This window comes from Eleutherodactylus coqui, chromosome 2, assembly GCF_035609145.1.
Source record: "Eleutherodactylus coqui strain aEleCoq1 chromosome 2, aEleCoq1.hap1, whole genome shotgun sequence".
NCBI lineage: Eukaryota > Metazoa > Chordata > Amphibia > Anura > Eleutherodactylidae > Eleutherodactylus > Eleutherodactylus coqui.
Window position 1 is genome coordinate 163,275,324 of NC_089838.1, and position 14,181 is coordinate 163,289,504.

General features: G+C 43.6%; 1 protein-coding gene across 1 annotated transcript in view; it reads left to right on the forward strand.

The window, feature by feature from the left end:
• Nucleotides 1-14,181, forward strand: part of MAPK11 (mitogen-activated protein kinase 11) — a 49,384-nt gene that overhangs the window by 22,126 nt on the left and 13,077 nt on the right. Inside the window, exons 3-7 of the mRNA XM_066591868.1 lie at nt 22-80; nt 3,848-3,959; nt 7,184-7,213; nt 8,804-8,851; nt 8,955-9,069. Of these exons, the coding sequence (XP_066447965.1) occupies nt 22-80; nt 3,848-3,959; nt 7,184-7,213; nt 8,804-8,851; nt 8,955-9,069 (364 nt within the window). The remainder of the gene's footprint in view (nt 1-21; nt 81-3,847; nt 3,960-7,183; nt 7,214-8,803; nt 8,852-8,954; nt 9,070-14,181) is intronic.

The following is a 14,181-nucleotide window of genomic DNA, read 5'->3' on the forward strand; positions in this document are numbered from 1 at the left end:
TAAGTTTCATTTGTTTTTCAGGTTATAGGACTACTGGATGTTTTTACCCCATCTACATCAGTTGAAACTTTTAATGAAGTGTAAGTATTCATGCCTCCTATAGTTTCCAGGCCATGGTGTACATACCTGAGTAATTATACTGTGCAACACAATTTTTATAACAGATAAGCAGATAGGCGGCTTATAGTAACTTTAGTGTACTGAATTCAAATATATCTTTTTTTTTTTTTTTTTTTCTGCCACGTAATGTTTTCCAATTATGGGGAATAATGTAATTTAATTGCCGTTGGATTGTATTTTTTGGAAATATTCTTATACAATTAATCCAGTCGGCTCGCCATTAACCTTGCTTAATAAGCAACTATTCCGCAATCACTGTTACACAGCGCGTGCTGACTGAACACTATAAGGGTAGGTTCATGTAACATATAGAGTATGTTTCCATGTGGCATAAACACCGCGCATCATCCACCAGTTGGTTGTAGTTAATGAACAGTGTTTTTACAGGTCATTGATTAGACTAAATAAAAGAATTAAAATCATAAAACAAAAACACATGCTTGATATCGCTGCATCCGTAAAAGACCGGTCTAAGTAATGCATTATTTACCCCACACTGTGAATGTCGTCTGGAAAAAAATTAGGAACGCCATACTGTCTCCAAGAATAAAATAAAAGGTGATCAAAAAGTCATTTGTATTCCAAGATGGTACTAACGCAAACTACAGGACGTCCCGCGAGAAGTGAGCCCTCGCACAACTATGTGGACTGAAAAATTAAAAAGCTATGGCGTGCAGCAGATAACTTTTAAAATATTAAATGTCTTTGGAAAAAAAAAATAAAAGTAGTACCGCAAAAAAGAAAAAAACTACATAAGTTTGGTATCGTAGTAATCGTACTAACCCATATAATAAAGTTATGAGGTCATTTTTGTTGCAGTTTCTGGGCCATAGAAACAAGACGCGCCGAAACATGGCGGAATTTGTTTTGGGTTTTAAAAATTTTTTTTTTTTCATTTTACTCAGAACTGTTTAAAAGTTTATCAGTACATTATATGGTACATTAAATAGTACCATTAAAAAATAAAACCCGTCCCGCAAAAACAAGCCGTCATACAGCGACGTCAATGGATAAATAAGAGTTACGATTTAAAAAAAAAAAAAAGCTTGGTCACAAAGGGGTTAAATAACTTGAAAATGAGACGTGCTGCTATTATTCAGTTTTACTGGTGTAATTAGCATGTTTTAACTTTAGATACATATCAATATACTTTGTTACGAAATTAAAAAAAAAAAATTGTTGCACAGTGTAATTGATACAGAAATCCCAGAAAAATGGGATTACCCGCGTATACTCGAGTATAAGCCGAGGCACCACATTTTACCCCCAAAAAACTGTAACAAAACTTGTTGCCTCAAGTATAAGCCTAGGGTGGGTTTGTACTCGAGTGAGATCCGTGCACCATTGCTTTCAAGAAATGGGCTGTGTGCAGTGATTTTCGGGGAAGGGCTTTAAATATAAACCCTTCCCTGAAAAATCATCCCTTAGACAGAACGATTATCACTCAAAAGATGGCTTTGGAGCGAATTTTGAGCGATAATCGTTGTCTAAATGAGCCTTTACAATCCATCTGAGAGCACATAGTATGCATATACTCTGCATCAGAATCGGTACATAATAGGCAAATGTATTTAACTTTTTATGGCGACTGTATCTGTGGAAGTGTAAAACTCTGTTTGAAAGGTGAACATACAGTTTCTAGCTGTCACGTCTCCCGCATATAGCCACATCTCCAAGAATAACCTAGAAACATCTTGTACAACGTGAAAAAATAAGAATACGGAACTTGTCAATCACTGCTTCTGCTATTCAGATCCTTTCTTTCTGCAATTCCTCAAATCTCCCCAGCGTATTGATGTGAAAGCACCAGCGCCGTCCTCTTAAGAAGTCCTCCTGTGACAGAGGGCCTAAAAGAATCCTGTTCCTTCACACATCGTGCTCAGATCAGTTGTACAAAGAAAATGATTCAAATGATTATACACTAAAAAGGGTTTGATAATTCAAGTCTAGGAGTTTGATTCTCTCTGTATGCGCTAATGCTGAACGCCACACTTGTGTTTTTCAATCATACATACAATTTAAATTTTCTTTTGGTTTAAAATAAATAAATTACATTTTTAACACCACAACCATAACAACCCATACAGTAAAATTAGCAATTTTTTTCAAAAATTTTTTTTTCCCACTAACATGATAAAAATTATCAAAAAAAGTTGTACCTTAAAAGAGTGCCAATTAAAACTATACCGAGTGACCTAAAAATAAATCCTCACATGTTATGGGTTTTTAAATGCTAAAAATAATTTTTTTGGTCAACAAAGGAGGTCTTATTGTACAAAAGTAGAAAATCCTAAAAAAATATATAATTTTAGAACTGTCGTTATTGTGCTGACCCACGGGGGAAAAAGTTAGTCATTAATTCACCATTATGAACACCTTCAAAGAGCCAATCCTGCGGAAAAATTTTTTTTGTCCATCTTTGCTTCCTCACCTAATTGCCTGTTGCACTCTCTGGAGGTCTCCTATGTATAATGCAGTCACTTCCATGCAGTGCAGCCTCCTGTCTGATGCTTGTCAGGCAGCATCTTAAGGGCTTATTTAGACGACCGTATATCGGCTCGGTTTTCACGCCGAGCCGATATACAGTGTCCTTCTCTGCAGGGGGGAGGAGGATGGAAGAGCCAGGAGCAGGAACTGAGCTCCCGCCCCTTCCCCACTATTTGCAATGGGAGGGGAAGGGGTGGAGCTAAGTTCCGGGACTTAGCTCTGCCCCCTCCTATTGCAAATAGTGGCAAGGGGCGGAGAGGGGGCGGGAGCTCAGTTCCTGCTTCTGTCTCTTCCACCCCCCCCTGCAGACAAGGACACCGTATATCGGCTCGACGTGAAAAGCGAGCCGATATACAGTCGTCTAAATCAGGGGTCTCCAACTCCAGTCCTCAGGTCATGTTTTCAGGATAATGGTAAGAACACCTGAGGCACTGACAATAATTACATCACCTGTGCAAAACATGACCTGTTGGTGGACTGAAGTTGGGAAACACTGGTCTAAATAAGCCCTAATGCAGAGATTTCTCTATGCTCTACTAAGATGATGCATCAGCACAGCATCACATGACCAGCTAGAACCAGTACCATCTCTGCCTGCTGGGATAGGACAACACTGACATTATCTCTTTTTTTTTTTTTTTTTTCCCCCTGTATTTGTCTAAATAAATTACAGCTCATAATTGTACAGTCAGGAGGCTGAACTATCATATCCTTTATTATAACTGTGTGACAACATTATTTCTGTGTGATATTACACAGACTGAAGAAAGTTTCAGGTGGTCAGATTGAGATAGCATGACCCACATGAAGGGGATAGGAAGTTTTAGATAGTATGGAGTATCTAACCTAGGTAATACTAGCCAACTTATGTATACTGGGAGACTAGTTACATAACGAACGAAGAAGAAAAAACTTTCACTGGAGTGGCCTTTAAAAAAAAAAAAATAGAGGAAAAAATGCCATAGCAGAGTTGGTGTACGTACGAGTTCACCCTAACCCCATTCCCCTATAAATCTCCCCCCTTCCCCTGAAAAAAAATATATATTTATTTATTTTACATATAATGCTTTTTTACATCTAGATAATAGCCATGTTGGAGTCTCTGCATTCTCTCTCCTTCATAGAAGCTACAATTGTCAACATTCAAAGCTCAATATGTGGAACATAGAGAGCAATTGTGGGCTTTGCAAAAGCGTTCTTGTCTGATTCTATAATATGCCTGCTTGTTTCTATTTAACAGGTATCTAGTAACCAATCTAATGGGAGCAGACCTCAATAACATTGTGAAGTGCCAGAAGCTGACAGATGATCATATCCAGTTCCTTATATATCAGTTACTTCGGGGACTCAAGGTGATACATTTATTCCTCTATGCAGTGCTGCCCTGTTTTTCTTATGGTATAACTATAAGACATCTAGGGACCATCTTGTTCTTTAGTTTTACATTTGGGCTCCTTCACATCTGTGCTTATATTTCTGCCGTTCGGCTCCGTTCTCGAAGATGCTTATAGTGCCAGATCTGGCATATGCCGAACATGAACAGCGCTGGGCACACCTCATTGACTATAATGCAGTCCTTCTGGCTTCCAGTAATGCCGTCTGGCATTTTCTTGGCCACAATGACACAGAATGCTATACTATTTCATGTGGGATGTTATGCCGATCCGTGCTGGCCTCAGTAATTAAAGGTCTGCATCTTCATAATTCAAGCATCAAACGTCTTGCTCATTTGTCTCTTTAAAGTCCACCTGTTATTATAATCAAACCCCGAACAAAACAAGATTGGTCCTATATACAGACTAGGGAAGGGTCACAGACTTTGAAAGGGGAAAGAGGATTGGTTTAAAAGGTGTTTTGCAAAATTAAGGATTTTTTCCCCCCTCTGGTATTGCCACTTGGACCTAAATTACAGCTCATTAATGTCGTTACACTGCCCAAATTGTTATTTTTCCAGCAAATAAAGCTAGTTTGTGATGAATAGGAAAAATGTAAGAAAATCAAGGCTAAATTCATTTGCAAAACCTTGTGTATGAGTATAAGGCCTCCTGCACACGGGTGGAAATTCCGCGGCGGGATTCCCCGCAGAATTTCCGCCAGTACACGCTTGCATATATTTGCATTACAATTCGCAATCCTACACAGACGGCCGCGATTTGCCTGCGCGAAATCCTGCGCCGAAAACAAATTGCGGCATGCTCTATTTCTGTGCGGGTCTCGCAGAGCCCCGCACAGAAATGTCACTCCCCGGCCATCTGCTCCGGTCTGCGCGTGCGCCGGCAGCCAGCACATGAAAGATCCGGGGCCGCGGGAGCAGGTGAATGACGCGCTGCTCTCTGCACGGGCTCTGGTCGGGTCCCGCTGCGAGAATTCTTGCAGCGGGATCCGACCCGGCCGTCTGCAGGCGGCCTAGAGCATGTTGTATTGCTTTGAGGTGTACATGGGTTCCCTTTAGTCTATCGCCAGGTCCATGCTGCTCGATCCAGGGACAAGTATGTATATCGTGCTTATGTATGTGGTGTTCTGAAACGCACCTGCTCTAGTCATTTCAGTGGGAGCACTAGAGATTGCCTCGCGCTTGTATTCCATTTCCGACACTCCCGTTGAAATTAATAGATCATCCAACATTTATTTGGGGGCCTTTTGGGACTCATTCTCAGGATCATGGAGGTCCCAGCAGTTGGTCCCTATCGATCATAGCTCTTCAAGAGGGAAATCCACTAGAAAGTATTTTAGATGTGACTATGCTTGTTAGAAGACCAAAATCATGGCAGCAGCATAATGGTCCAACATTGTAGGGAAGGCTTGAAGAATTAGAATATTCCTACTGCTCTTCATATTATCAGTTGCAGTAGTATGAACAGTATTGTAAGGCCGGCTTCACACGAGCGTGACGGGCTCCGCCGCGTAATATTCCGCTGTGAAGCCCGTCACGGCGCCCCCCAGAGACCCCATACTTACCAGCGGAAGATAGCGTGAAGACGCTTCCCCGCCCACCGCCGTCGCGTCGTGACACGCCCACCGCGTCACATGACGCGGCCGGCCGTGTCACGTGACGCGCCGGCCGTGTCATATGACGCGCGGCGGTAGGCGGGGAAGCGTTTTTTCACGCTATCTTCCGCTGGTTGCAGCGGGAGATAGCGTGAATGGACGGCTTCCATTGACTGCAATGGAAGCCGTCAGTGCGTACACCCGCTGCAAATAGAACATGCCGCGGGTGAGGATGGAAGATTTCACAGTGTGCGAAATTCCGCGGTGGAATTCCGCACCGTGAGCATTGTGCTATTAGGTTCAATAGAACCTAATAGCAGGGGACAACGCAGCGGATTTTTGCCACGGATTTACGCGGCGTAAATCCGTTCGTGGGAAGGAGGCCTTAGTGTTCTAGCACAGAAAGGGAGAAGTTTTCAGAATGTAACATTTTATTAGGCAGTGTTTATGCCAGGGAAGAGGCCGGCTCTCTAATAGTATGTTCACATGTCGGAATTCTCTGCTGAATTTTCCACAGTGAATTCCACCTCAAAAACCACCTTTGAATCCGTGACGAATTCTGCCGTGTGAACATACCCTCAGTGCTTTGATGCATTTTTATTTTATTGAACTATTTTAACCTTTTTATTAATAAATTACTGACATCCCAAAGCTGCAAAATGACCACAGTGAAACTGCTAAACAGCGGAGAGCTTGGAAACATCTGGAGGCGTTGTACTAAATTAGACTGTAAATGAAAATTTGGTTCTGAAGGAATGGGTTGTTTGCCAGTACTCTGCTAGAGTGCTAGGAGTATGACCTAGTGTCCTACGGAGATTACCGTATATACTCAAGTATTAGCCGACCCGAGTATAAGCCGAGCCAATAAGTTTTACCAGAAAAAACTGGTAAAACTTATTGACTCGTGTATAAGCCTAGCTATACTCGAGTATATACTAGGTAAAGAAAAAATGCAATACTCGCCTACCAGCCGGCATCTGTGTCCCCGGCGCAATGGTCTCCCTGGCGGTGCGGCAAGCTGCTTGAGAATTCTCCCCGCTGTCATCTCCCTGCTCAGCTTTGAATTCCCCCGCTGTCAGTGCTGTGTAAGTAAGCACTGTGATTGGATCGATTGCCAGCCAATCACAGCCGGCGCTCGATAAACCAATCACAGCCATTCAGTGATGTCATCCACAGAATAGCTGTAAATGATCGAGCATCGGCTGTGATTGGCTGGCAATCGATCCAATCACAGTGCTTACTTACACCGTGCTGACAGCGGGGGAATTCAAAGCTGAGCAGGTAGATGACAGTGGGGAGAATTCTCAAACAGCTTGCCGCACTGCCGGGGGACCATCGCGCCGGGGACACAGACGCTGGCTGGGAGGTGAGTATTGCAGATTTTTATTTTTTTTTTTTTTACCTCACTCGAGTATAAGCCGAGGGGGCTTTTTCAGCATAAAAAAATTTGCTGAAAAACTAGGCTTATACTTGAGTATATATGGTATATTGTGTTTTGAAAACTCTACAAACCCATTTACAAAGAGAAATGCTGCATGCCAGATCGTGATAGTTGCTGCATAAAAGTTTTTACATTTTATTTCCACAGTACATCCACTCAGCAGGAATCATCCACAGAGTAAGTCCTGTGTACATCTTCGATTTTTCTTTACTGGTAAACTAGGCAGCATGATAATGGAAATGACTAATATCCTTGCCTAGGTGGTAAAGGCCCATTTAGACACAACGATTATCGCTCAGAAGCCATCTTTGGAGCGATAATCCTTGCATGTATATGTACCCATCTTTCAGTTTTCTGCCGAACGATGGAGTTCAGTTCGGCTTGAAATCTGTCCTTCAGCAGAACAGCTGATAAGGACAGCACTCTGTGTTCTGCCAGGAAGCGCTGATTACATTGTCTCAGCTGTCAGCCCTGTCGGCAGAACAAAAGGAATTTATTCAGAGAACAGTGGGCGGTCCTCTGAATAAATTCTGCTCCCTGCGGCTCACACGCTACTAATTGGTACTATTGGGCATTAGTACCAGTTAGTAGTTTATGTAAAATGATCGCTCAAAAGCCATCTTTTGAGCAATCATCTTTGTGTCTAAACGCACCTTAAGACCCCATTTACACTGATAGATGATCGCTCAAACGACCGTTTGAGTGACAGTTTTGAGCAATCCTCTTTGCACTGTCTATAATAGTTAAGTAGCTACTAAAGAGCTATGCAGGTGGAGCGGGACATCGACGCTATTGTTCGGCGAACAATACATCTGTTTGCATAAGCAAACAGTTGCATTGTTCTCCGAGCTTACAGCTCGCGTCCCGCTGTGAACTACCAGTGGGAAACGAGCTGAAAGAATCTTATCAGCGCTACTGACCGTGATAACAGCCTGTACCTCTGATAAGAGTTCATCGCTCAATTGTAGAACGCTAGAATTGAGCGAGGAACGACTCGTGCACGAAAACTACACGATGTCTGTGCATTTAGACGCAACGGTTCTCGCTCAAAAAACGGCTTTGAGCGAATTTTGAGCGAGAATCATTGTGTCTAAATGGGCCTTAAGCCAGTTTGATATCAGTCTAAAAAGTATTGTGAAAGAGAAGTAGGAGCCGGCCAGCTATCTGACTAGTCCAGAACAGGGGCACAGCCTTGGCTCAGCTGGACATGTGCATACTGACCAAGAACAGCGTGTTGTCCAGCACCAGACAGTATGGTAGTTTCTTGCAACCTAGTTTTTGTTGTAGCTTTTAAATGGTTCCAATAAAGTATTAATCTTATTTTAAGTAGTTGTTTCCTGCTAAGCCAGTCTCTGCAGGGTTTTGCGAGTTTTTCACGGATTTCAACCCTTCATTTGAAGTGTAAAATCAACACCCTAAGTTGACGTGCTGCAGATCTGAAATGTGCCCTGCATGTTGGTACCGCTGCTGATTTTTTTTTGCACACCATGTGGGTGAGAGTTGTTAAAGTCTCATCTACATTGTTTGTATTGTAAAAGCTGCAAAATTTCAGTGTGGAAATTCCACGCAGAAAATCAGCAGCATTTCTGCTACGCCTGAACATACGATTATGGGGCTTTGTAATATTTCCAATACAGTTGTAGTAGTCCATCTGGTGCTGGACAACATTTTTTAAAGCACACAGCCATTTATATATTTTCTTATGTACTGTTTCCTCCTGCTGTGATAACATTGTACTTGTATCTGTTTGTTTTTAATGTATTTTAGGACTTGAAACCCAGCAATTTAGCTGTAAATGAAGATTGTGAATTAAGGGTAAGCATGCTCCTTTTTGGCAGTTTTCCACTTAAATATATCAGTCCTAAATAATCCCGAATAGCTATTGGTGTATATATACTTATTTCTCTCTGTCCTGCAGATTTTAGATTTTGGTCTGGCAAGACAGACAGATGATGAAATGACTGGATATGTAGCAACCCGATGGTATCGAGCCCCAGAGATAATGTTAAATTGGATGCACTACAACCAAACAGGTAATGTAGGAAAAAGCAACATGCAAAATCTATTAGATTGCTCTTGTGAACAAACTAGACCAAATACTAGTTTTCTGGTAGAACAACAAGTAACAAACTACAGCTTTTCCTAAGAAGTCATTTTTCATGCACATAGACTAAAATTAGAAAAGTTGAGTCTTTGGAATGTCAGTGGGGAAGAATAAAAGAAATGTCCAAAACGTTGCCTTTCTACAGTTTCTAAAGCTGCTTTATTAGAACAACTCCCTTTTATGATGTTAGTTTGACATGCCGCAGATGGTACAGGTGCAGTAATTGGGGCCCCACTGGTGGCAGGGAATTCCAATTCTTCGTCCTCGGGAGGCTGGTAGCTTCACATACTTGGTCATTCTCCAACAAAAAGAATAGTGACTATGAGTTCCCCTCAGTCTTGGAATCAGTGGGCTATCTTTATTCTGGACCGTTACAAATTACAGTTTTACCATTAAAAATGTGTGTGTTTTTTATTTTTGTTTGTTTTTTCTTTTCTTTTTAAAGAATCCTTTTCTGTGTGTTCATCTGTTACACTTTTGTCACTTGCTTTGGTATAATACCCCAGCCCTCCTTCACAGATAAAACCCTAATAATAACATAGGTTGGCACTCGGGAACTACCAGAGGTTTCTTGACTTATTTGTATTGGACGAGTTTCCTTGTTTTTGGTTAATGTTGAGTCTATGATTTTAAATGTTACTGGAGGTTGTATTAGATCCCCTGTACTATCTTCTCAATGTTCCCCCATTCATAACGGGTTTGTACACGGCAAAGCTTCTGCTTCATATTTTCACTAAGACTAAATGTCTTGTATTTAGGAAATGTAAGCAAACCTTACCTTCCACATTTATAGAACTATATGCTAAAATAAAGGAAGTATAATGTCCCAGATTGGGAGGTTGGAATCATTCTAGCTGTTACAACTCCCACCCGGATACATCACAGTGGAATATTAGGGACTCGTGGTACTGGCTGGCTTCTGCTCCCTGGTGTGGTGTAGTGTGTGGTCCCCAATAGAAGAAAGACAGAGGATTCAGGCAGATTAACGTAAAATATATTTATACATCTTTTCCAGTGGTGAAGGATTAACAATCTGTTCTAATCTAGTCTTTTATTGTCCAATCTGAAGGTGGTGGCTCATGGTGCTATTGCGTTTTATATCTGTTCCTGTACTAGGTTTCCTCACAAGAGCCCTAGGATACTTTTAGCCAGCACTAAGCTCCTTCAATCCTCCTCAGAGTGACTGGTCAAGACCTGAAATGTTACATCCCTTAAGCCAGCTGTCTGCTCAACTACACCTGCTGTGTCTCTTCTGAAATTTCAGGAACATCACAAGGATTTATATAACTTTAGCTCCCCTATTAGCTTGATGCTGATTGGCCAGAGAAATGAGCCAAGTCATTGGGCTGTTCTATTTCTTACTAAATTCTATAGTCTTTAAAACACCAACTTCAAACCTAGGCATTAACATATACGTTACATCAAAATTGAAACTATTACATGTAGTGACCATTCTAGAATACCACATACATCCCCCTCTTTTTAAATAAAGACGTCCTCAGCGTTGGACTTCTGTAGAACTTCAGATCAGGCACAAATGTTATTCTAGGAGATGGAGGTAGATCAATGCTATAAGATAAGTGCAACAATAAAACTCTATAAAATACTTCTTGCATAATAAATAATATAATATTAAACTCTTCAATAAAACATTTCAATGGCACTTTTGGCCCTAAAATATAATAATCATTTCGTTAAAGGAGAATTTAGGCCCAAAAAAACATTTGCTCTGGAAATTTCTTTTTAGTAGCATCACGCTGGTCCTCATCTTTCAACAAGCAGAAGAGCAACAGGAAATCACACACACACAAAAAATTACGTCCGACTTCATACAGGTGAAAAAAATCTCGCACTTGTATGACCCCATTCTCTTGACAGGGGTCACACAGGAGTGATGTTTTTTCTGCATTGTGGTATGTACTATCTTTCTGCGTGCTCTTGCATTGCAGTGCCCATTGTTTTCAATTGGGTCGGCAGCAGCATCGCACCGTGTGCTAAGTGCATGCCATGTGAGGTCTCCCATTGAAAACAATGGTAGAATCTCTGCGATCCTCCGCCTTTTGGCTGTCAGCCGTGAGGGAGGATCGCGACTTCCCCGAAGTGATGCGAGGCAGTCTTGAAAGAAAAATGCCTCACATCCTCAGGAAAAAAGCATGTTGGCGAGTGTGAAATTGGGCTGTGATTCATGGCCTGATATCGCACTTGCCCGTGTGAAGTTGCCTAAGGCTACATTCACATGGGTGAGAGTGACATTTGACCCGCTATCACACTTGTCAGTATGCGTTTTACCTGCATGCGATGCATTTGACTGCCCCATTGAAAACAGTGGGCGATGCAATAGGACATGCAGCAATTTTTTTTTAACCCCACAACCACGCTGAGGGAAAACATTGCTCATGTGTATAACTGCATTCAAATGAATAGAGTTTAGACATTCGCATGTCTTACAATGCACAAAACTCATGCGAGATTCACACTCTTGTGAATGTAGCCTAACCATTATCCCAAATAAATAGGTCTTTTCCTGCCTACCTGGGATTCATCAGTTAGTACGCTTTGTTGCTTATACGTAGCTCCTTTCACAACGTCCGACCTGATCTATGGCGGAGGTTTTGTCTACCGCTCTCATCCCCCTGGCTCTCTCCATTTTTCCCTTGCAGGAAACCCTTTCTCCTGGACTTCTATATGAGCCATGGAGGGATTGCTAATTTGGGGAGAGAGAGCCCATGGTGGTGGTTGTCATTAGCTGCAGGTTCAGCATGTGGCAGTTCCACGGTAGGGAATGCAGTGGATCAGAATGGTGTAGGAAGTGGAGGTACTAGGAGCATTAACCATAAGGTTAGGTGGTACAGCCTCTGGTGCTTCTGCAACTTGCTCAGGAGCTGGTTCTGGAAATGGCTGTAGGCCTCCTTCCCACGAACGGATTTCCGCCGCGTAATTCGCGGCGAAAATCCGCTGCGTTGCCCGCAGCTATTAGGTTCTATTGAACCTAATAGCACAATGCTCACGATGCGTAATTCCACCGCGGAATTACGCACCGCGATTTCTCCCGTCCTCACCCGCAGCATGCTCTATTTTCTGCGGGTGAGGACGGGCTGTACGCACTGACGGCTTCCATTGCAGTCAATGGAAGCCGTCCGTTCACGCTATCTCCCGCTGTAACCAGCGGGAGATAGCGTGAAAAAACGCTTTCCCGCCCACCGCCGCGCGTCATATGACGCCATATGACGCGGCCGGCCGCGCACGTGACACGGCCGGTGACGCAGCGGCGGTGGGCGGTGACGCGGTGGGCGGGGAAGCGATTTCACGCTATCTCCCGCAGGTAAGTATAGGGGCTCTGGGGGGCGCCGTGACGGGCTTCACTGCGTAATATTACGCGGCGGACCCCGTCACGCTCGTGGGAAGGAGGCCGTAGTCTTGGCTCCAGTTTTGGCTGTGATTCCTGTTCTGCCTCTGGTCTAGGGGCTCATCCTGCTTCTCGGGTGCATAATAAAGGTGCTGGTGGGGTCTCAATACCCCTGCTGTCCAGAGCCCCCTCTCACCTTGCATTTTTGCTAAGTCCACTGGCTCAACGAAACCCTTCCTTCCTACACCAACTCTTGAGCCACTGGTTTACTTCCCTAATCTCCTGCTGCCTTTCTGGTGTGGCCCGTGGTACAGGTAGAATGTTAGAAAATACTACTTTTGGAGGCCCTTGTCTAAGCTTACATCATAGCTCCCTAAAATCCCTGAAATTTTGAAGGACCTTCCACCTACCTCTAACTTTTTTATTAGTGCCAATGTGTACCACAACCGGTGAGTCCTTGCCAACTCCTCCCATTAATCTGTTAATCTGATCCACAATGTGTCGAACTCCAACTCCAGGAAGCCAACACACCAACAATCTACAATTAATACTATTCACTAGGCTATCAGTCCAAAACTAGCTATAAAAGCACTCAACACTCTGATATTCAGTCTGTCCGTTTTAACTGAGCCATTGAGCTTGCGGTGGTTGTGTGTGTGTGTATGGCTGCCTTTAACCCTTTCCAATCCATTTATTTTTTCTCACCCATTCTCCCCAGCTCCAAATAAATTGGAGCTGGGGAGAATGGGTGAGAAAAAATACATTTTCCCTGCACCCTCCTGAACTGACAGAGTTCAGGAGGGTGCAGGTGCTCACTGCACCGTGGAGGGCTCTGCTTACCTGTCCGGCGGCTTCTGCATTCTCCTTCTGCCTCCCGGCTCGGCGATCAAGTGACCGCTGGGGTCAGGTGGCACCTGGCGGTCACACGATCGGGCCGGGAGGCAGAAGGAGAATGCGCAAGACGCCGGTCAGGTAAGCAGGTCCTCCCACAGTGCAGGCTCCCGGCTCGGCATTCATGTGACCGCCGGGGGTCAGGTAACACCGGCGGTCACATGATCGCCGGCCGGAATCTCTATGCATTGCATAGCGCTAATTGAGCGCTATGTAATGTGTAAAGGAGAAGGCAGAAAGGGTTAAAAACCTTTTCTGCCTTCTCATCGTGGGTCCTCGATGAGGACCAGTGCAGGAGTGCATCTGCACCCGATGTGTCTGATGATCGGGTGCAGATGCACTCCTGCACTGCAGTGTCGGGCCTGCCCCGACATCGGAGCTGTGGAGGGAAATTATGATGTCGGGGCAGGCCAGACATTGGACTGGAAAGGGTTAAAGCACTCAGCTGAATATCAGAGCGTTGAGTGCTTTTATAGCTAGTTTTGGACTGATAGCCCAGTGAATAGTATCAAGTCTGACACTTTAGTCTTTAGGTTTGCGGTTGCAAACAAGTATCTGGTTCATTATTAGGCTATTGTGCAGACGATCTGAGACATGGAACGTATTAGTGGTGTATGAATTCAGGAGTCTGACAGTTGTACATTAAGGCTGGGTTCACACAGGGCGGTTTTGCCACGCGGAATTTCGCCGCGGCAAATCCGCCCGCGGCCACTAATCTCTGAATTAGCCAGCCATGTGGACGAGATTTCTCAGAAATCTCGTCCACACGGGACGGCCAATCCGCTGTGGTAAGTCCGGCTGGAA